General features: G+C 37.1%; 2 protein-coding genes across 2 annotated transcripts; both read left to right on the top strand.

Annotated features, from left to right (window-relative positions):
* Window positions 1–1,437: 1,437 nt before the first annotated feature.
* On the top strand, window positions 1,438–3,483 carry LOC143891799 (pentatricopeptide repeat-containing protein At4g30700-like). The gene has a single exon (XM_077396315.1). It carries the CDS (start codon window positions 1,438–1,440, stop codon window positions 3,481–3,483), a length of 2,046 nt encoding a protein of 681 aa, XP_077252430.1.
* Window positions 3,484–8,102: 4,619 nt separating this feature from the next.
* On the top strand, window positions 8,103–23,978 carry LOC143845358 (ZIP metal ion transporter family). Its single transcript, XM_077353667.1, has 13 exons — window positions 8,103–8,182; window positions 8,606–8,677; window positions 14,038–14,096; window positions 14,201–14,293; window positions 14,417–14,506; window positions 14,629–14,710; window positions 17,669–17,724; window positions 20,575–20,631; window positions 21,792–21,832; window positions 22,255–22,322; window positions 22,759–22,815; window positions 23,076–23,193; window positions 23,798–23,978. The coding sequence occupies exons 2-13, from the start codon at window positions 8,614–8,616 to the stop codon at window positions 23,841–23,843; spliced, it is 831 nt and encodes a 276-aa protein (XP_077209782.1). The 5' UTR covers window positions 8,103–8,182; window positions 8,606–8,613; the 3' UTR covers window positions 23,844–23,978.

Genomic DNA, 23,978 nt, shown 5'->3' with positions numbered 1-23,978 from the left:
TAGGGTGTGCCCAAAAAATCAGCTCCATCGGATCATCCTAACCCTTCAATCTATGGACGAACCTTCAGCTGAGGGGACCTACCTTAAACAAATTGAAACTACAAGGGTGTATTTATCATGTTTTAAACTATAGGGGTGGAAGTGGATGTGTCAGAAACTAGAGGGGGTGTAAATGTAATTATCCCTTTAACTTTTAACTAACAATAGAAAAAAATGTACATACTATAACTTATGTAACTCGGGTCGGGTCGGGCCGGGCCCCTTCAAACCCGGCTCGACCCGAGATTCATGCGGGCTTTTGAATGCTAAACCCGGCTCGACCCGAAACCCATGAAACCTGAACCCGACCCAGGCTATTTTCGGGTCGGGTCGATGCGGGTCGGGTAAAACCCGGCTCGAGTTGCAGCCCTAATTACAATCAAACAATGCTGAATCAAACGCTTGAATCAACTCAACTCATAGAAGCAGAAATTACACTCACATACAATAATAGTGGGTGCGTGGGTTTTCACTTTTAACTTGTAACTAACAATAGAAAAAAATGTACATACTATAACTTATGTAACTCGGGTTGGGTTGGGTCGGGCCCCTTCAAACCCGGCTCGACCCGAGATTCATGAAACCTGAACCCGACCCAGGTTATTTTTGGGTCGGGTCGATGCGGGTCGGGTAAAACCCGGCTCGAGTTGCAGCCCTAGTTGATTGTTTAAATACCAAGAAAATACACTCATGAATATGCACATAGAAATTGAAATATGAGGGGTATTTTTGTACACTTGGCGGCATCCATTTGGATTTAAGACTCTCCATCGGATTTTGTGGCTGTATATATAGACAAGGTCGGACTCGGATCGGCTATCGTTAGATCATGTTCATTAACACTCTCGGATCTTTTGGATTCATTGGACCGTCCGAGTCCATTGACACCTAGGGGTGCAACTCGGGTCAAACAGGTCGGGTTTTCCAAAACCCTATCCTACCTAAGAATTATCTCTGGTCTGATCAGTTCTAAATTTTTACAAGAAAACCCGAGATTTTGAAACCCGACCGTACCCAAGATAGTTTCTTGGGTTGAGTTTTCATTTTTTAGTGAAGGATAATGGCAAATTTTAAAGATTATAGAAATAAAAAATAAATCTTCACACCAAAAATCTCTAAATTTATGTCGTCGAGTGTATAAATGCTATATTTTTTCACATAACAAAAATGATCACCTCCTAATTGCAGCCCTCTAATGACACCCCTTACTTTTGAAGCGGCAATCGAGTCAACTTAAAATTTCCCGCTAAAAAAAGTCTCAGACCACTTAAAAAAAACGGAAACCCCTTGATGGCAACTATAACGAACAGTCCTCCTTTACCCCCTTCACGTCCTCTCCAAAAATGGCTCCAACAAAGGAGGTCTTTCTCTCTCTCATTTCTCAAAACATGTACCACCATGAAATCCCTCCACCAAATCCATGCCCAAACTATCACTACTGGTCTCGCCCACGACCCCATCGTCTTATCAGAGCTTCTCAGATTTTGCACTCTAACCCTTCCCGGAAATTCCAATTATGCCCTCCTTCTCATCTCTTATTCCCACTCACCCAATCTCTTCTCCTTCAACCTCGCTCTCCGAGCTCTCTCAGCCTCTCCTTCCCCTGAAAAAACCCTAACCCTATACCATCGAATGATTATGAAAGATATTCCACTTAACAATTACACTTACCCTTTTCCTCTCAAGGCATGCGCTTCTTTTTCAGGTGTTAGACAAGGAGAAGAGATTCATGGTCGTTTTTTGAAGTCTGGGCTTGAACCTAACCTCGTGAGTTTGAATTCTTTGATGCACTTTTATATGGTTTGTGGGTTTGTTGATGAAGCCCATAAACTGTTTGAGGAAATGCCTGAAAGAAATGTTGTAGTTTGGAGCACTTTGATTAATGGTTATGTTAAAAGTGGTAGGTCTGGAGAGGCTTTTGGGATGTTTGTTAGAATGGTTTTGGACGGTTTGAGCCCTAATGAGGTTACCATGATTTCACTGCTATATGCTTGTGGGCAATTGAGAAATTTGTGGATGGGGAAATGGGTTCATTGTTTGATCGAAAAACTTGGGATTGAAGATAACATTGTTTTGGGTACGGGTTTGATCGATATGTATTGTAAATGCGGCGATGTGGATGCGGCAGTCCAAGTATTTGATAGAATATCAAAACCGGATTCTCTCGCGTGGAGTGTTATGATTGCTGGTTTGGTTTCTAATGGTTATTTTGATAAAGGATTGGAGTTGTTTGAAGAAATTGTGTGTTTGGGAGTGAATCTGACTGCTCTTGCTTTTACAAGTGCCTTCAAGGCGTGCGCAGGGTTGGGGGATTTTAAGAGGGCAAAACAGGTCCATATTATATTGGAGAATTGTAATATAGAAATGTCTCTGAGTTTGAGTTCATCAATTATTGACATGTATATGAAGTTTGGAGACTTTGAGGCTGCAAATCTTTTGTTTGCGAAGGTAGCCAAGAAGGATGTTGTGATTTGGACATCAATGATAGCAGGGTTTGCGCACCATGGCTGTTCCAAGGAGGCAGTGGTTATGTTTTATCAGATGATAGAGGCAGATTTTGAACCCAATGAAGTTACTCTGACTTGTGTTCTTTCGGCAAGCAGTCAATTAGAGAATTTGAGTTTAGGAACTTGGGTTCATCAATACATCAAGAAACAACTTGTTGAACCTAGTGTGGTGCTTTGCAATTCACTAGTTGACATGTATGCCAAATGTGGGAGTGTTATTGATGCACTGCAAGTTTTTAAAGAAATGCCAGAGAAAGACTTGTCTTCTTGGAACATTGTAATTAATGGTCTTGCGAGGAATGGGGCTAGCATAGAAGCTCTTCATCATTTCAGCTCAATGGTGAATAAGGGAATCAGACCCAATTCAATCACCTTTGTTGGTGTGTTATCAGCGTGTAATCATGCGGGTTTTGTTGATTGTGGGAGCCATTATTTTGATTCAATGAGTAGCAAGTATGGTATACTACCTGGGGTTGAACACTATGCTTGCATGGTCGATCTTTTGGGTCGGGCTGGGCTTGTGCAAGAGGCGGAGATGTTTGTAGAGAAGATGCCAGTGAGGGCTGATGCTGTTGTATGGGGAGCTTTACTTGGAGCTTGTAGGATTCACAAAAATGTTGATATTGCCGAGCGAACGGTTAGAAAACTTGTTGAGTTAGAACCTGACAAAGACGGGGCATATGTGCTTCTGTCCAAGATATATGCTGAAGCTGATAGGTGGGAGGATGCAAAGAAGGTAAGAAGGGTGATGGACGACAGGGGGATTAAAAAAAGACCCGGATATAGCTGGATCGAGGTGGGTGGGGTGGTTCATTTGTTCTTTGCAGGAGATAAATCACATATACGGTGGGATGAGATGCAGAGAATGTTGGATTCCATCGATAAGCAACTGAAATTGGAAGGTTTGATTGAGAATAAACCATTTATGGCTCCTTGATGATTGGGTACCCACATCCAAAATGAATATGCCTAGATAAGTATAGATGGTGTTTGTGAATTGGAATGAGATGCTGAGATTCTGACATTTTCATTGCCCTACAGGGCATAAATATCCATGTTAAGTAACACTTCAATTCTTTATTACTCTGCACGCTAATCGTTTGCACATTTAAATATTAATATAATTTTACCTTCACCCTGCATCATGAGATACATATGGCGAGCTATTCTGAAGATGTATCATCATATGGCTTTGTTGATTTTATTTATTGGCTTATGGCCCTAGTTATGTGGCAAAAATAGATTGATTCATCTATTGTAAATTTGTTCAAGTCTTTCGAGATTTATGTAATTTGGTGTAACTATACTCTTAACCATCGATTTAGTTACTCAATGAATCTACATTTATATAAGCTTGATGTGGAAGCGTTTCTGATTCTTCTTTTGTAGACTAATTAATGTTGTGTCAAACATCTATTCCAGACAATTTGTTCTTATATGGTGTTGTAGCAGTCATGGTTTTAAATTTCGACTGAAATCCGAAATTTCCGATTTCGGAACGAAATTTCGGTGATTTCGGTCCGAAATTTCAATTAAATGCCATTATTTTTTTTTTTTAAAAGTGTTACAAAATTTCGGCCTAAATTTCGGTCCGAAATTTCGAACCAAATTACAAAATTTCGGACCAAAATTTCGGTTTTCGGTGGGGTCCGAAACGGTTACCAAAACCGAAAATTTAAACCATGGTAGTAGTACAGCTGATTAAAGAGGCAAGAGGCATGCTTATGTTTTGGGAAGTAGTAAACTATAGTGCAAAAGCCTATAGAGTATTAAAATTTACATCTTTGTTGGACTTACATGCCTCCGTGCCAAATAACCTATAGGCATGCATGGAACTACCCACCTTCTCTTTTTCTCTTCTAGTTTATGTTTTAACTTTTAAGTTTAATTGGGGACCCTTGTGCTACTAGGAAACTGTTATTTCCATGATGAATTTACTGCCAAGATTTCACCTGTATTGATATATGGGAATCTATTTAAGAGCAAAAAGAATGCAAGTACCGAAACATTTTTTTTACGTACCAACATCATTTCACGTAGTTCACAGATTGCCAGGTCACTCTTTGAAATCAGGATATTTTGAAGTGCTATCATGACTTACAAAAATAATGGAATTTCTTCTTCATGAAAATCGAGGTAGTTTGGTCATTGCACGAAAATGTGTATAGTTTGGCCATTTACTCTTTATATTTGTGATAGCTGCTAAAAAACCACTAGTAGACCACTTGATATTATAAAATTGACTCAATTAGTGGTCATTATGGTGCTTTGAATTTTGTGAATATCTTAGGATTGTATACATGCAGAAAAATCAGCTAGACTTTATTCCTTTCTGATTTTGTAGAAAGCTTGAGGGCATTTAGTCACATCATGAATATTTGCTTGTCGGCACATCCATTCAAAGGTGCACCCTGTTGAAATCTGGTGCACCCGTTCCTGTATTCCTTTTGAGCTGATGAAGTTACAAAAGTTATCCATGGAAGTTCACTTCTCTGTTCAGCTTTTCTGAATAACAGACCACTTTAGCGCAACTCTTGATTTCAAGTTACTTTAGGGCCTCTCTGGATACCACTAAAATCACTCTTAATTTTCAAATAAGATTATATTAAGTTAATTTTATTTGTAAATGTGACATTTAAGGCCACTTTGGAAGTCATTAACTATTACACACATATAAATCTAAACAACAAACTATTATAATCATTATTTGCACAGAATTGTCTGTGATATGAAGCATCATGAAATATTAGTACAAGGTTATTCAGGCCTTTGATTAGGGTGGGAGACATGCAAGTGAACCAGGAGCTGTGCTAAAGTGTTCTGATTTGCTTTTGTGCTGGTGGCCATGAGAACATTTACTATTGTTCATTAAAAAAATCATGCGTGTTGGATGAACAGGCTGTTGTAAAACGCATGAAAAATGGCTTATTAGGCTATTAAAATCAATGCAACTTTGTAACTTATGATGATTAGGGGTTCTTTATTATTTCATAAGTAATTTTTTCAAATGTATGAAAAATAACAGGAGCTGGCTTTGGTAAGAGTTGATTGGCAGTGTATACTTACTAATGTAAATTTGACCTTAGGTTTCTGATAAAGACTTCATCAGGAAATAAAGAATCCCACTGAGTATCTGCACAGTAGTATCATTATAAGTTTCCAGTGCATTGATCACTGGTTGGTCTCTTAAGAAGTAGGAAGATGAAGTAGCTGAATGTTGTTTAAGAAAATATGTTATAGAAAAGTTTGGAGCTATGTATTAGTGACAATACTCTGCCTCTACCCAAGCAAAAGTGTTCTCCAATTCATTTCCAACAATTACAATCAAATAAAATTCTAATAATAGGAATGCAGCCTGAAGAGCACTGAAGAGGAGAGAACTAGAAATGCATGAAGCCATCTTTGTAAGAAACATGCCATCCTAATTGACAAGGCAACACTTTCTCATCATACTCAGCACAGCAATTCCACCTTTTCTTCCAATTGGCATTTCCATTGTTTGATATGTTCCCCTTTTCATTCCATTTGTAGAAGATCACTTTGCTCTCTCCACTCATCATTGATCCCTTGGTGCCGCGGTGCCAATGCAAACAATCTTCTATCCTACAAACAGTCCCAAACATGGCCTATCATCCATAAGATGAGTTCTATCATTTGAATGGGGATTATTGGTTATGTTTCTCTTCTTTTTTTATTATTTTTATTTTTATTTGTTCAACAGTTACATTTGCGATCAAATCATATGGTTAGGGTCGGTCGACCAGTTTTGAGTTTTTCATGTCATGCAGATTATATTGCTTCTGCCACTGGCAATGGGTGGCAATGCCAATTCTCTTTCTTTAGAATGCTTATATCATTTATTCCTTAAATGGACTCTGCTGTCTACATTAATAAATTGAAAATTTGCAACTTCAGTAGGGCTGGTATAAGAACCTCTAAAATCAGGCATTATGCCCATGTCAAATTCTCCTATATGTATTGAAAACAAATTGACATGATGGAAAACCCTAACTTATGGAGTCAATACTCAATACTAATGCATTACCATTTAACTAATTCTGAAAATGTTCCAACCCATTATACTGCAAAAATTGCCATCCATTTGCAGAGATGGTATGTGATGGATCCTCTTATTTTTCCTATGAGCAGGTAAAAGTACAAGTAGGGGCAAGTTGTTCAATGATCCAAACCATTCATCTGCTATGGATGTGCCATGCATCAAAATCCATCTCCATCAAGCGATCCTATCCGTCCAACAGATAGCCATTGAAGTGGATGGTTAAAAAGGAAAAGGGCACCCAAGGTAGGCCCTCCAGATAAACAGTTCAGACCCTTGTAGAATTATCCTCACTCATTTTTAATTGTAATTGTAAGTACCCTCTCCCCCTCTCTCATTTCCTGTAGATAAAAGAGAAAACAATACAATGAAGCATAAGGGTATTGGGAGTATACTTGTTGTTTATGTCAAAAAAAGAGTATACTTGTTGTTTGGCTGTGGTAGGGGAATTATCCTTATCTTGGTATTGTGCCTTAGGCATCTCTTCCTTGTAACCATTTGAATTGGGTTTTGGTGGGGAGATGTTTTTGGGTCTGTTCTTTTTAAGGATTTCATTTGTATTTTAGATGCCTTTGGGAAAAGGTTTTGGGGAAGTCATGGGAATTTGCTTGTTTGGTGATTGGGCAAAGGATATCTATCAGGAGAAAGAAGGGTGGTTGTTGAGAGTCGCTTTTCTAATCACCAGAGAGCTGGGATTTTTTTTTTCCAGCACCCTGAAAATTTGGCTAACTCATTTTCTATGGAAAATAATTTCCAGGATCGAAAATTTATCCCATATTGGAAAATCTCAACCTCACCATAACCTGGAATTTGCCTCTTTTCTAATGACAAGAGAGCTGGGATTTTTTTTCCCGAGCACCCTAGAAAATTTGGCTAACTCATTTTCAGTGGAAAGTACTTTCCAGAATTGAAAATTTATACCATCTTGGAAAACATCAACCTCACCAGGACCTGGAATTTGCTTTTCCATGGATTAAAAAAATAAAAATAAAATCCCACCCTAGACCTAAATAGCCCCTTAGCCCTGAGGCCCTATCTGGACTGCAAGAAAAACATTTCTGATGGAAATTTTTTCTTGGAAAATTTGTTCTTTCCACAGTTCAGAGGGAAATGAAATTATATGATTACGGTTAATTTAGAAGGTTATTATCATAAATTGAATGCCCCTCTAAGTAAAAATCAAGTAGGTTTGGTTCAAAATTGAAAGTCAATCTAAGCAAATATTGTATAAATTTGGTTCGAGTCATCTTGTGTAAAAACAAGTAAGAAGATTTAGAAATACTGTTCCTTCCCAAACTTTTCCAAAACATTCCTGCAATCCAAGAGGAATGTTAAATCCCATTTGTGTGAATGTTTATGTCACTTATGCTCCCAAAAACAATACATAAATGGTGAAAGAGATGTCCAAAAAATTACAAATAAAAATAGTCCACTAAAAACCACAGCAGGACAAGCACAATACAAAAATACACACAATGAAGCAAGGGAAGCATAATGCATGTTTATGCCATACTTTGAAAGAGAGAAGAAGAATCCAAACAAAACCCTCCAAATTGGATTAGGAAACATGCAACTTTAGGTATAACAATACTATACTACTAACAGAGATAAGATGAAAAGAAAGAAGATCAACTTAGAAATAAACACCAAACCATCCCTCCCTTCTCCACTACAACTTCTCAATTTCAAAACCAAACTAAACCCACTTTTAAATACCTAACAATTCACTTGACCAAACCACTATTACCACTATTAGTGCTTTTCCTAATTGCGTCTGAGTTTAGAGTATAATAGATTCTTATTTTAAGTGTTAAGTCTCGATCTTCCCTTCCCTCCATAAAAGGAAAACATGAAACAATCTGCCTCTCTCACTACCTCTCTATTTTCATCGTTTTAAAAAAACCCTAGGGTTTCGAATCTTCTCCTTTGTTTTTTTTTTTTTTTTCATGGTTTTGAACTGATTCGAAAACCTGTTTTTTGCTCGGGATTGTTCCTCGAGTAGGAAGATCCATGGCTTCTCAGGTCTTGGTTGCTCTCGCTCTCTCGCTCGTTGGTGGATTGAGCACGTCTTTAGGTACGAGAGAAATGATTTTTTTTTCTTCTGAATTGGATATGAATTGAGAGGGAATTAAAGGCGCTCGGTAAATTACAGAATATAATATCGACTACTCAATTGACTTTATGACTGAATTGATTGGGGCAATGCTATGATTTTTTTTCCTTCTGAATTGGATATGAATTGAGAGGGAATTAAAGGCGCTCGGTAAATTACAGAATATAATATCGACTACTCAATTGACTTTACGACTGAATTGATTGGGGCAATGCTATGGTTTTTTTTCCCTGCTATTTGGGGTTTCTGTTGATAAACTGTCACGGTATTGTTAATGATATGATTTTTTAGCAATTTTAAGATGGTTTGAAGGTCTTTTTGCTTGCCTTTTTTTTGTGTGTGTGTGTGTGTGTGATTATTTTCATGAATTCTGAGTCCTTGTTTTGTGTAAAGAGAAGTTAGGCTGTGTGAATGATTTGGGCTTTGTTTGATTATGAAGCTGATTAATTAGGCTTCTGGATGGTCCTCATTTTTTCAGAATAATGACTGCTATAGTTCATAGATTCTATCATCTTGTCACATATCCTTAGTGTTATAGTTCATAGATGCTATCATCTTGTCGCATATTCTTAATGTTGTATTTTGGGAGCTTTTGGTTTCCTTCCTTGCTATTCGTGAATCCTGATTCTTGCCATGAATTATAATTAATTGCTTCTTGAAAGTAGAAGTTGGTTGTAAACCGATATGAGGCTTTGTTAGTTGTTGAGTAAAGTTTCTAGGAAGTCCCCCTTTTCTTTTTCTATCTCTTAGTCTAATCTTGTACTCAACGAGATACTTTATTTTTGGTGGATGGTGCTGTTATTTTATCATGCTATACGAGTTTTCCATACGTTTCTCAAGATTTCACACATGTTTCACGTAAGTTTCTCATACGTTTACCATGCCATTCTCACGCGTTTCGGAAACGTTTCCCCAATTTTTGTTTCGGAAACATTTCCGAAATGCATTTTAGGGGAAACAAGTTTCCCATCTGCCCAAGAAGTTTCTGGCTACTGTGGTTGATCCTGTCACTTCCAATATTCTCCATGGTCCCGCTAAGTTGCAACTAGATTAAGAAAGTGAACGAGCATGCCTGACTAGATTAAGAAAAGGTGTTAGAATCCAAAAGACAAATGGATTTGAAATCTGATCAATGCTTGCTAAGAAATCACAGTCTCTAAGTTGCTCCTAGGGAAAAAAAGAAAGAACTTTGGAAAATTAAATGTTCCAAATCCATCATTTTTTACCATTACTAAAAGAAAGTGAATGAGCATGCCTGACTAGATTAAGAAAAGGTGTTAGAATCCAAAATACAAATGGATTTGAAATCTGATCAATGCTTGCTAAGAAATCACAGTCTCTAAGTTGCTCCTAGGGAAAAAAAGAAAGAACTTTGGAAAATTAAATGTTCCAAATCCATAATTTTTTACCATTACTAAAAGAAAGTGAATGAGCATGCCTGACTAGATTAAGAAAAGGTGTTAGAATCCAAAATACAAATGGATTTGAAATCTGATCAATGCTTGCTAAGAAATCACAGTCTCTAAGTTGCTCCTAGGGAAAAAAAAGAAAGAACTTTGGAAAATTAAATGTTCCAAATCCATCATTTTTTACCATTACTAAAAGAAAGTGAATGAGCATGCCTGACTAGATTAAGAAAAGGTGTTAGAATCCAAAATACAAATGGATTTGAAATCTGATCAATGCTTGCTAAGAAATCACAGTCTCTAAGTTGCTCCTAGGGAAAAAAAGAAAGAACTTTGGAAAATTAAATGTTCCAAATCCATAATTTTTTACCATTACTAAAAGAAAGTGAATGAGCATGCCTGACTAGATTAAGAAAAGGTGTTAGAATCCAAAATACAAATGGATTTGAAATCTGATCAATGCTTGCTAAGAAATCACAGTCTCTAAGTTGCTCCTAGGGAAAAAAAAGAAAGAACTTTGGAAAATTAAATGTTCCAAATCCATCATTTTTTACCATTACTAAAAGAAAGTGAATGAGCATGCCTGACTAGATTAAGAAAAGGTGTTAGAATCCAAAAGACATGGATTTGACATCTGGTCAATGATTGCTAAGAAATCATGGTCTCTATGCATACAAATTTTTTTTGGCCCTAAAATCCCACAAGTTGTAAATATTTAAATCAAGTGAAAGAACATGTGAAAGTTGGTATAGTAGGGTTAAACTGCCCTTATATATAATTTAAAAGAAACAAAAGAAAAAAAAAGTGGATAAATAGAAAACTTCGGAATAAATGTTACAAATTTTTAGTTGGGTCTTACTATTCTATGGATCGAAATCATAGTATTGTACAATTCTATATAAAGTATGGTAATGATGTACTTGAAATTTGAATCAATTTCAGTGCCAATCGAATTTGAATCATGCTATGCTAGTATTCAAGTTGCGACTCTAGCAACATGGTCGCACCAAAGTAGGTCTAGTTGTCTTAGATATTCCTATCACAACCCTTGAAGCTTTCTTCGACCATGTTATTTAAATGCAATATTATCATTGTCACTTGAGACTCTTAAGTTTACGTCTAGTTGTCTTACACATTCCTATCACAACCCTTGAAGCTTTCTTTTACCTTGTTACTTAAATGTAATCTTATCATTGTCACTTGAGACTTTTAAGTATGGAAGAGAACTTGGACACATGGTTTTTTCTTGCTTCATTTAAAATCACATGTGCTTTCCAAGGAAAACTAGTAGCTCTTGATTTTGGAATAGAAGAGTATGGTAGTGTGAACTATGAAGTCTGTGTCATGATTCCAGATACCATGAATATGCTGCCAAATTGTGCATGCCATCTTTATGTGAGAACTTTTTTTTTTTTTTTTTTTTTTGAAAATTGACAAATATATTCATACCAGCAAAATTACAATGGGACCAGTAGTCCCACTAGATTTACATAGTATGAATTGCCCAAGAGCATTCTCCTTGGCCCAAAAGAAAAACCCATTACCCCTTACATTACCTAATAGCCTCAATTTAATCGAATCCAGCAAAAAGTGCCAAATTTGTGGGACCCCCAAGTTAAGATCGTGACCTGCCACTTTACACCGATTTCTCCACTGCAATCCGCAGGCAAATTCGATTTTCAAAAATCCCGCTCAAAGGCCAAGAGCTATTGTGCGCCCCTAACCGTGCACGATAGCCAATCACCCAACATCATCATATGATCTCCGGCGGCCTCCACCTCGAACCACCACCAAACACCGACGGCTCCCCATTAAAAATATATCAAGTTCTTCCACCATCTTCTCCAAAACCTACTTCCACTAACCCAAAAATCATCCCATCCAAAAGTATACCCTTAGCCCTAACCTTAAACCATAACCCTAAAGACTATACTACTCTCCCACCTCCTTCCCCAATCAACCCTAACCCTAACAACCCTAAAAATCTCCTCCTCTTCCTCCTCCTTCAAACCTTAACCCTACAAGGTTCATTGCCGCTATCCACAACCTCCCTCACCTCCAGATCCAACCTCCTCCTTTTCCCCTGAATCCAAACACCCTTTTCCTTACATTGGCCCCTTCCACAGCCTCCAACAACTCTCCGATCCATTTTCTTCATCAACCCTAACTAGATCTGACCCTTTCACCATTAAATTCGGCGTTCTCGAAAACCCATAAAAAAAAAATCTGGCCTTATCGAGCCCAGCTCCGGCCATTCCGCCCTATATATGGCCCCCGGCTTTCCATGACCCCCGGATGCGATAATCCATTGCCTCTACGGCCCCGCACCGCCTATAGCTGGCATTCTACGGCTCCAGGTCTAGCACCCCACGGCCTTTCACGGCCACCGGCAACCTTCACGGTTTTCCCTGGCTCCAGATCCAGCTTCACGGCCTCCATGGCTTCAGATCCGGCCTCCACGGCTCTCAATCCAGCCTCTACGGCCCCAGATCCTGCCTCCACAGCCCTATATCTAGCCACCACTAAAAAGCCATGTTCCAGATCTGGCCTCCACGATTCTCGATTCGGCCTCCACGGCTATCTTTTGCCAACCATGGGAGAGACGGTAAAAAGAGGGTTAGCAATGGGGAGAGAGAGGGAGAAAGAGAGAGGGAGAATGAGCGAGAGAGAAAGGGAGAGAGAGTGATGACGGTTTCGGATGGAAATTTGGTATAAATCCTATACTATTATGGAAATGTATGGAAACTTATGCAAATTATGGACATTTAAGATGAAACTTGAGGAAGTTCTAGAATATCGACAAATACACACTCAAAAACCATGACATAAGCAAAAAACACTCCTAATGGTTTAACAACAACACATATTACATTTCACATGTAAGTCATATAAATTTTTATACAATGCATACACATTTCACATGCAATTCATATAAATATAATTATGTAACCTATATCAGTATACTATACCACTAATATATTTACGATTTTGGTTTAAGTATCCTTTTTGGTTATATTGGAAATGTGCTACTTTAAAATGTAGTTCTCTGAATTGTTCTCCGTGACTTCTTTCATTATTTTTGGTGGTTAATCTGATTTTTTACTCTTTGACAAAACATTTTTTTTGAATGATGTGACAAAACATGCAAATGACTGTTTAGGGAAGGTTGTATGATAAAACTCTTGACTGAGTATTACTTTCTAAACATTAATGGAATGGTGTTCCTTATTAATAATAATAAAACTACAAAAGCTAGTTAAATGTGAAGGGCCCCCTTTCCCTTATTAGTAAGCAAGAGTGATACGGCTTTTTGGCCGTATATTGCGGCTCCCCATAAATGCTTGGTTTGACCAGTATATATCGATTATTTCCCAAGACAGCCTTCACCGGTTGAACTAGACGTAGTCTCTAACTCAAATAATATTTGATCCTCCCCTTTATGGTTGTATGAGGTGAAGGAATTTCTTATTTGTTTTTGATGAGCTGGTCCTTGCGGCAAGGCAGATAACCTTCGTCCTGGTGCTACTTGCCCAGGGGGTATTCAATTCATAGTGCATGATTGGGAGTGTCCATCTGAGATTTCAAATTATCTGTAAAGGAGGGTGAATTACCAGGAAATTCTGTCCGTCCAACGAAAGGAGGGGATCTCTCCCCCAAAAGTATGGCATACGATCGAATAGGTGGACACCTATCTCCTTCTCCAACTACAGAGAAGCTGCGGCTAACTGTATTTATCGAATACGCGCTTGAAGGGAGACTTATCTTGAATTCCCTTAATTTACAGTAGGGCTGACATTAGAAATTTTTGGAATAATTTATGACTTACTGCCTCATGGTGCAACTGGTTGCATGAAAATAAAACCATTCAGCAGTTGGTTTAATTCTGGAATCAAACTAAGAATGCATATGGAACAGGTGCACTATTTGTGATTCTGAATCCTACTCCAAATCTGAAGATGCTTGGGCTTTTACAGGTGATGCTGCATTTTTATTTCTTCAAATTTAAGGCGAAGTCATTCTTTGTGTCTCTTTTGGACTGCAAATGGTACTCTGTAACTGCTTAAGGTTCTTTTCACAGGGTTTTGCTGCTGGTCTTATGCTGAGCATATCTTTCTTAGACTTGGCACATAATGCACTGAACTCCATTGGCTTCTTACGAGGAAACCTTTGGGTGAGCTACCCTCTCCAAGGCTTGATAATTTCAAGGGTTTCACCCTTAGTCTGATCCGGTTAATTTTGTTTCTTTGCCCAGTCTTTTGACAGTTATATTCATCAACTGTTTGCATTTATGCAGTTCTTTGCAGGTGTCATTGTGTTTGCCCTTGTTACCAATTTCATCCCGGAACCAACACTTGTTCCCACTACAGGTGGTAAAAAGAAACAGGTATGGTTGATAGTTTCGTCTATAAATTGATACTGGTATACATGACACAAATGATACTTTTTTCCTGTTCAAAAAGTCTAAAGTTTTTTCTCTTCTTTGCCTTATTTTCCTGAGAACAATAGAAAGATGATGATGGAGCAGGTAAGGACCCGATGAAAAAGCACCGGAGACAAGTTCTGTTTAGTGGGATTATCACTGCAATTGGTATGCATATCTTTCAATTCTTTCATCATTTAAATTTCTTTGCCACTGAATGTAGCGGATCCAGGATAATTTTAGCCATCTATGGACAACAATGAATCCTTTTTCCACCCCATTAATCTGTGTCATTTTTATGTGGTAACTGATCATTTAGCATACTTCCTGATATACAGTCCATAACTTGAAAATTGAAATAGCCGCTTAGAGGAACACTTGGATTGAACACAAAGCATGTCAGTTTGAAGGTTTTAAATTAGGGAAATATCCATAAGTTCAGTCCATTAACTTGAAATAGCTACTTAGAGGAACACTTGGAATGAACAAAAGCATGCCAGTTTGAAGGCTTTAAATTAGGAAATGAAATTTCCACCCCACTTTAGCTTACTTATTGAAAATTGAAATAGCTGCTTAGAGGAACACTTGGATTGAACACAAAGCATGTCAGTTTGAAGGTTTTAAATTAGGGAAATATCCATAAATTCAGTCCATTAACTTGAAATAGCTACTTAGAGGAACACTTGGAATGAACAAAAGCATGCCAGTTTGAAGGCTTTAAATTAGGAAATGAAATTTCCACCCCACTTTAGCTTACTTATTCCTTTTACAAGTGGGTTTCTCTTAAATGACAAAAGTTCCTTCTTGGTTTTACCTGCACAAACAGGAAAGAGGAAACTTGAAGAAGGGAGATGTGGAGGCGGCATTGGGGCTCAAAGAAGCTACGGCTGAGCAAGTGCTGTTGGCCCACTTTAGCTGCTTTGCACAATGTAAAAGAACGGTGGAAGCCAGGTGATGCAGACTGGGGAAGAGAGGAGAAAAAGAGAAGTAGAAGAAAAAGAAGAAGAAGAATAGAGGAAGAAGAGGGGAAGATAAAATTAGAGGGGAGAATCTGTAATCGATCTTATTTCATCAAAAACTATCAAAGACCATTACATGAGGCTTATATACAGGCAATGGAAATAAAATTCCATGGAAATAAATAAAAATCCCTAACTCTAAATATCATGGAAAATAAAATCCCTAAAACCGAATACCATGGAAATAAAAACCCTAAAAACTAAATAACATGGACATATATCCCTAAAAGTCCTATTTCCTGAAGCTGGTCAAGATTCATGCTTAGTGGGAAGGTTTGCCCGCAAGGGTCCGATGCCAATGTCACCAACCACGATGGAGGTGGCCATTGTCATCTATGTTGGGGTTTCTGACAGAGAACACTCAAGGGGAGAGGAAGGGAGTGGGCTCAACTAGAGATGAACTTGCCAGAATCCGAGGAAGGGAATTCGGATTTGGAGATCCTTGGGTTGTTGTTCAATGGATGAAAAAGGGAAAAGGTTTAAGGCTTCACTGTACAAAATATTGAGAATGGAGGGATTGAGGGAGAGAGTTTAAATAGAATGAGTCAACTGAAAGAGGGGGGTGAATTTCTAGAAAAGAGGGGGGATATCATTTCCATTTAAAAGAAAATATCATTTCCCTTTAAAATAATATTACTGAGCTAGTCAGGCAAGGAAAAGGAGCTGGTCTTCATAATATTACTGAACTAGTCAAACAAGAAAAAGAAGCTGGTCTTCATGGTCCTTAAATTACATCACACATTTATATAATTATTTATTTTCTCAGAAATAGAATTTTCTGTTTTATAAAACCTATGGTACTAGCTTTGATGATTAGTTTTTCTCTTGATCATAACTTCTTTCTTCTGTTTTATAAAACCTATGGTACTAGCTCTTTGATGATTAGTTTTTTTTTTCCTTGTCCCTAACTTCTTTCCTAAATTAGACACAGACCTTTGGTTTCAGACATAATGAAACTGGGAAATTTGTCGTTCTTGCATTCCTGTACAATTCTGTGATTATAGCATCATATATCTTAGTTCACTAGTTCATGGAAGTACACAGTTCAGAATAATGTATCTGGAGTTCTGGACTGATATTGTACACTTAGAAAACTATGCTAAACGTGATTTCCCTGATAATCATGTCAACTTGTGTCAGACATGGCAGTTTTAAAAAATGAATCATCCTTATTGCACAGCTCCTTCCTATTTTCCTTAATAATCATGTCAGCTTGTGTCGCCATTTTTAAAAAAAAAGAGTCATCGTTATTGCATAGCTCCCATCCTATGCAATCTAAGCATTGCAATGTCTTTTCTAGAAATCATTCAACTTGACAGAATCAAGCTGTTTCTGGATATTAACAATAGGATATTCAGACTCAATGTATTTGCTCATATAAAAGCTTGTCGGGAAGGTGAGACCTTTCCATGCATATTAGGAAGTCCAGTGTGTTGCTTTCAATTTCAGCAACCATTGGTTAGGTCTTGATGGCTTCCATACACAGAATGCTTCTCTTAGCAGGGCTCTTTTATACGTTTAGACTCATGTGCATGATCGTGTGGACATGTGAGGGGTGGTGTTGTCTGTTGGAGAGGCTGGGTGCACAGTTATGTATGTATTTGTGCGTTTCGCCCTTTCCTCATAAATGTTCCATATGGACCATATCCTAGATTAGAGAGAGTGTGTCTTCTATATTTAGTGCCTTGTGCAAATGACTAGGTGATTTTGCTGGTTACTTCTCTAGAAACTTCTCTGTTTTTGTTTTCTTAATTTTCTACCATAGATGGTTCTTATTTTCCACCTTTCAAGATAATTGTTGATGCCATATATGTAGCATATTTTCGTTCTTTCAGTTAGCATATGTTGCTTCATTCTTCATTTAAACGAGGAATGAGTGCTCTAAATTATTTCTGGTTAAATGGTGGCTTGTATTGCTCTAGAAGATTAACAATTCCAAATAAAGTAGACTTAAACTTCATGATTTTTTGGATTTTTTGGCCTTCTGTTACGCAAAATCCTGCTTATGCTGGTTTGTAATGGTCTTTATGATTTTTTTGCCTTCTGCTATGCAATCCTGCTTATATTGGTCTGTAATGGTTGACTTAGGCCTTCTTATAAGTTGCAGGAATAAGTTTGCACAATTTTCCGGAGGGAATGGCAGTGTTCCTTGGATCAATCAAGGTGCTCCTAATTTTGTTTTTTTTTTTGGTAATTGCGGGATTTAATGAGTTAATTATCTTAAAGCAAGGATCCTATCCTTATATGATGCTAATGAAGTAAGATATGTTCATCTTCATGAGTATATGTGTGCAATTTTTTTCTTTTATTAGAATTAACTATTAGATCAAGTATTCAAGTTTTGTTTCTTTTATTGGGATTGATTATTAGATCAAGCATTCATTATTCACTAAGTTGTTTTCAAGCAAAAGTTGATCTTACTTATCATACCATGAGGCTTACTCTGTCATTACCAAGAAGTCATGTAGATACATGTTGTTTAAAACACCGTGCTCTTGGACATCCACACTGTCTTCCATAAATCTTTACCTCTCCTCATAATACTTATCCCTTCTTTCTTTTGTCCTATTGACTATTGGTCACCATTACGAAATCCTTAAAGATGACAAGAGTAGTTGTTAGCTGGAAATTGCTTCGTGTACATGGCACTGTGGTTGTATGTGTAAATTATGTTTGTTTTGTTATTTCATTATCATTTCTCCATGCCTTCTTATTCCAAAGAGTATTTGTTTTGTTTTCCTATTTTCTTGATGTGTGTCATGTTCATTAAAGCAATAGTTTGAGGAATTTTACATGGTATTGGAACTCTCTAACAATGAATCTATGGTTGGTTTGGAGCCAAAGCAGCCAACACTATTGCCTACTTGCCTCTATGACTCCTTTCCCCAGTTTCTTTATTGGAAGCGAAAGTGGTATCTTGTGGGAGAGAAGTATTCCAATACAAACTCTCCTGAATAGAAAAGGATGTCTAAGTGAGACCCTCTCCTTCAGGTGGAGTCCCTTGAAGAGAATAAAAGAAGAATATCTATTTTGAGAAGAATAATGAAATGTACTCAAGGAAAAATGAAAAGATATAATGGTTCCTTAGAAAAGAAAGTGAAAAATTCTCAAGAGCGGATCATCTCTTGAATGCACCACTGAAGCTCCGAATTGGGAAACCAATCAACCTAGTTATTGCAACTTGCAACACCGTATTTTTTCGGGTCATCATGCTGTTTGATCTGGGTCACATCTCCAACTAATCTACAAGTCAATACTATGGTGTTTTCCAAGCATACCTGCATTGGCAAATCAAAGGATTCCAATCAAGTTGCGAATCACGATGGCAGTTAATTTCCTGTTCGTCATAGCAGTCAATTTACATATCACAACTCTGGCTGATCTCTGGATCATGTTGTGTGCTTTGATTTAGCCGACACATTGCATTTATTGTCTGACACGACACGCGTGTCCACACATGTCGACACTTCTTTGGACACTTTTAAATGCACTGCTAGAAGTGTTACATTTGATGTGGGTGTGTGGATATGTTTTTGTACCATGTCAAGTGTGACATTCTGTTTTATTATTGAATATTGTGTTTACCTCTTTTATTTAATTCTTCTTTTATTATAAACCTTTTCTTTTAGCTCTTCTTTAACTAATATTTGCTGTTATATCCCCTCACCTAAACAAACACTTGTCCCAATACTATATTCATTGTATCATATTGGTCTCCCTTTCTCGTTGTATATTGGAGACGAAAGCGAACTAGATTAAATTCATGAATACGTTATTATTTGATTATCTCATGTTTATTTTAGATTATAGTTGATTAATTCTAAGATTTATTAGTTTGTTAAATGAATACCTTATTTAATGTTACAAATTATGATTATGTGTCACAATTTCTAGATTTTTAGATGTTGCCATGTTAGGCAACTTGTATCCATGTCGAAATTGTACACACGAATCCATATACACAAATAATGATTATACATACTTTCTATTTTAGCCGTGTCTGCATTTCTAAATTTTGGGGGTTTGCCGTGTCCGACATTCCATGTCCGTGTCGACACACGACACCTGTGTCCATGTCCCCAAATCACAGGCTGTCTGTAATATTCAGATGGTAGCTATGAATCTGATTGATCCCGAGTAATCTTGTCCTCCAAACTCTAATCTTTAAAATAGGTTGATCCTTGGATCATTTTACATTCCGTGAGGATTTTCTTGGAAAATATACAATTTTGATCTTTAGAATAAAGAGCTTCTTCTGGGAGGCCTATTTGCCAGTTCCTACAAAAAAATCTCTCATGGGGTACATTTAACGGGAAAATCACAGTACTTTTAGCAACGAGTTCTCTTCTAGTTGGACACTTAGCCTTCAATAGACGAGTCTTCCTCCTGGTGGATTTTTTTTTCAAATCTCTACAAAAGTAATCTTGTTCTCCATGGATTAAAATATATAAACTAAAGAATTCAATTCAGGAGCATTTCTTATTAATATTCAATATGGAATTATTCTTCTAAAAAGGAATATACTTCACTAAAAGATTGAGATGAAGCTTTCTTCTTAAAGATAAAGGGCCTTCTCCTAAAAAATATGAGACCGTGAGACATCAAAACCTGTTTCTGTTTGAAAAATATAAACTTAAAGAGTCCAATTCAAGAGGACTTCTTATTAATATTCAATATGGAATTATTCTTCTAAAAAGGATTATTGTTCACCAAAAGATTGAGATGAAGCTTTCTTCTTAAAGATAAAGGGCCTTCTCCTAAAATATATGAGATCGTTGAGACATCAAAACCTGCAACAGAGACACGGACAATCACATAACAAAGACACCTTTTGGAGGCGGATTTCTAAGTACCATCCTAGTCAATTTAGCATTATTTCATCAACTATTTGTTAACCCCTAGAGCCATGATAGGTATATAAGTGATTGGAAACTCAAATGATATATATTCACTTTCTAGCTTTGGTTGATTATGAAGACATGCTAATGCTGCTTGTATTTCTTGTTGTTGTAGGGACTTCGGGTTGGTCTTAACTTGGCCTTGGCTATAGCTCTACATAACATCCCAGAGGTACATCTTCTGCTATTGAATATTTTAGTCCATGGTATGCCATAATGTTTACCCTAAATTGAGTTGAGTCATGTATCCTAATTGTTCAAATGTTTTTTATTTCTATAGCAAGTCCCTCTTGAAGGAGGTGGATGACTTTGCCAATTGTCATTTTGTGGGCCAAGACACTAGCATTGGACTTGGAGGTTGGCAAACTCCATTGATGAAATACTAGAAGGGTGTAGGAATAGTGATTTCTGCTTTCAATATGTTCCAAGGATTGATAAGGAGTTAGTGATTTGGTTGGCTAAACCAGGTGTATATAGAGAAGCTTTGTGTATAGGGTAACCTCTGCCAGACGATATATATTTGTAATCTCCCTTTGTATTAATCCAGTTATCTTTTCTCAAAAAGACACTTTCCTTTTGAAAAATCTGTCCATGTCTCCCTGTATTAATGGAACCAAACCTTCCTAGTGACTAATATTTTTTAAACATTTGCTTGGTTTGATGCTTGTGCAATTTATCACAAGAAAGAGTATTGAAAGTTGAGACTATCTTCTGAGTTCTAGCTTGCTTATGAATAGTTTAAACTTTACACTATTCTTCTTTTTTAACCTTTTGAAAAAGAACAAAGTTATAATGAATCTTATTATTTTAGAACCTGTATATAATACATTCAGGCAACGCCTGCATAACTTTGACGTAAAGAAAAGCAATGGTATAGGCATATAGCAGTGGTCCTGAAATATAAAAGCAATATAACAAAAAGAAAAGCTCTTCTTTTGGGTCTGTAGACTACAAATTTTCAAAAATAGGCAGGAATGCATGTTACAGGTTGGTTATTCATTGGAACTTGGAAGTCATTGTGCTGCATTTTTACTTCCAAGGAATCATATGGCTGGGAAGGGGTTACCTGTCCTAAAGACTGCCTATTACAGTAGTTCCATTTCTTTAGACTTTATTTCCTAGAACTCCATAATTTCTTGTGATATTTCTTATTGGAATCGAAATGTTTTTTAAAATGATGAACTGCTTCCGACGTCTCCGTATTCGTATTCTATCTGTACACTTGTTTTATTAATTTATGGGAGCTTCTCGTGGCTCAATTGGTGAACAATCACTTTATACAAATGAACTCTCTTGGTTATGGTTGTAACTTTTTTAGGTTTCCTTCTGCAGGGTGTTGCTGTAGCACTTCCTGTCTATTTTGCGACAGAAAGGTAAAAGCATTTTGGCACGCTCCAAAATTGAGTATTTTCAATGTGCATCATTATCCCGTGAAATGTAATGGAGTGGGGGCTGGGTAGGAATTACATTCTGAATTAATTGTTATATGTTCTGGGCTGATCGGTCTCTGTAATGTAGGGGACATCTTGTCCCCTCTTTCTGTTTTTAATCAATAAAGTTGGTACCTTTCAAAAAAAAATTGAGTATTTTCAGAAGTTTCAGTGATCATTATGGATTTATTCACTGTGACAAAATTTTTTGGTTTGTCAGTCCATTTAAAGTGGTAGTATTCTGTTTGTTGTACCCAATCTGAATTCTGAAGCTAAACAAAAGTAGCACAGGCATGCATATCTTTCTCCAAGACAAGGCATTTTGTATTTCTAATTTAAATTGGTATTGCATCTGCTTAACACAGCAAATGGCAGGCATTCAAACTGGCAACCCTCTCTGGTCTTGCTGAGCCCCTAGGCGTGATTATTGTAGGTATGTTGATTTTTTGCCATGCTTTTCTTTTTTCCGAGAGAATGGTATTACCTTGCTATCCTTATTATACTATACATGATGGTATACTAGAGAATATCTACTCTATCAGTGTTCAAACCATTGTATGTCTGAAAATTTGAAAAGTTCAAAAACTCCGACTTGGATATGGTCTCGCCTAGTGGCCTATGAGTCGACTTGGCTGTCAATTGGGTCGAACTAGTTTTATATTGAATAGGTTGTGTTTTATTGACTTGGCCACATTTTTTCTAGTTTTTGATTAACTTGGTTAGGCCAATCTGGGTTGACTTTGCCAAGTCAATGGCTGGCCAAACAAGTATAAAACTATAAACATTTGATATGAACTTCTGTTGTTTATGATAGGCCAGCTGTCACTGTTTTCCAGAATGAACTAATTCAAAATTTGTGTCCTGTGCAGCTTACCTGTTCCCAAGCAGTCTAAACCCTGAAATTCTTGAGGGCTTACTTGCATCAGGTTCCCTCAAACTACCCATGTCCTACTGCTTTTGGCATACAAACTTGTCATGGTTTTAAATTTTGGCCAAAATCAGAAAATTCGGATTTCGGCCGAAATTTGGTCATTTTGACCGAAATTGTAAAAATTTCAGCTGAAATGACCAAAATTTGAAAAAAAATAAAATTCAGTTTCGGGAGGGTCCGGGTCCAATACCGAAACCGAAATTTAAATCCATGCTTGTCACTGATTGAATACTTATAGATTTCTTTTCCACGCAGTTGGGGGAGTAATGGCTTTCCTCACCTTGCATGAAATGCTACCCCTAGCATTTGATTATGCAGGACAGAAACAAGCTGTCAAGGCTGTCTTCCTAGGCATGGCTTTCATGTCGGCAAGGTAATTCATAAAGGATAAAACATCCTAGAAACTCCTCTTTTAGCTTCATTTTTCAGAATACCCTTGTTTCAAAACATATCAAAAGTGGCTATGGGTTTTAAATGGCTAAAATGTCTTCAGGTGCTGTTAACTCCATTTGCATGTTAGTAATATCATCAAGTGAAATACAATAATTCCAACAAGGGGATCCGTTTGTTCAATGTCTACTTTTAAAGTTCATTCACCTGTCTTTCTAGAATGCCATTTCTTTTACCTGGATTTTGTTCCTCAACTATTTCTCTAACAAAGAAAAGCTATTGTTTGCGACAAGGTTATTGATTTCTAAAATAGTTACAGCACCATTTCATTGTTGGAAACAGAGTTATTGACCTGTAAAAAGTTACAGAACCAAGAATTGTTTAGTCATTTTCACAAAAATAATAGATTACTATCAAGCTTTGAATCTTCTTATAGTATGTATCTTTTATGGTAGAAAATAGTAACAATATATTCATGTAACAATCACATTTAGATATGTTCCTACTTGGCGAATTCCTAGTTGACTAATCTTTGGCTTTTCGGTTATTCCTTCCCTAACTGTCTGTTTTTTATATTCTATTGACAGCCTATATTTTTTAGAGATCAGCTTGCCAAAGGAGATGAGCTTGTAGCTTTTGAATTGGTATGATGTTTCATAACCTTTGTACATTCCAGAAGAACAATTGCAAAATCTTGTGTAAAACCATCAACTTCTTTCAAAGAATGCAGTTAAAAAAAAAGTGTCCATTTGAGAGAGAGAGAGAGAG

The sequence above is a fragment of the Tasmannia lanceolata genome, unplaced genomic scaffold (assembly GCF_043159265.1).
Source record: "Tasmannia lanceolata isolate RefF3 unplaced genomic scaffold, GAP_Taslan_0.1 ptg000015l, whole genome shotgun sequence".
In the NCBI taxonomy this organism is placed as follows: Eukaryota; Viridiplantae; Streptophyta; class Magnoliopsida; order Canellales; family Winteraceae; genus Tasmannia; species Tasmannia lanceolata.
The sequence above is the reverse complement of the archived record's forward strand: the minus strand, read 5'-3'. Positions and strand labels throughout refer to the sequence as shown.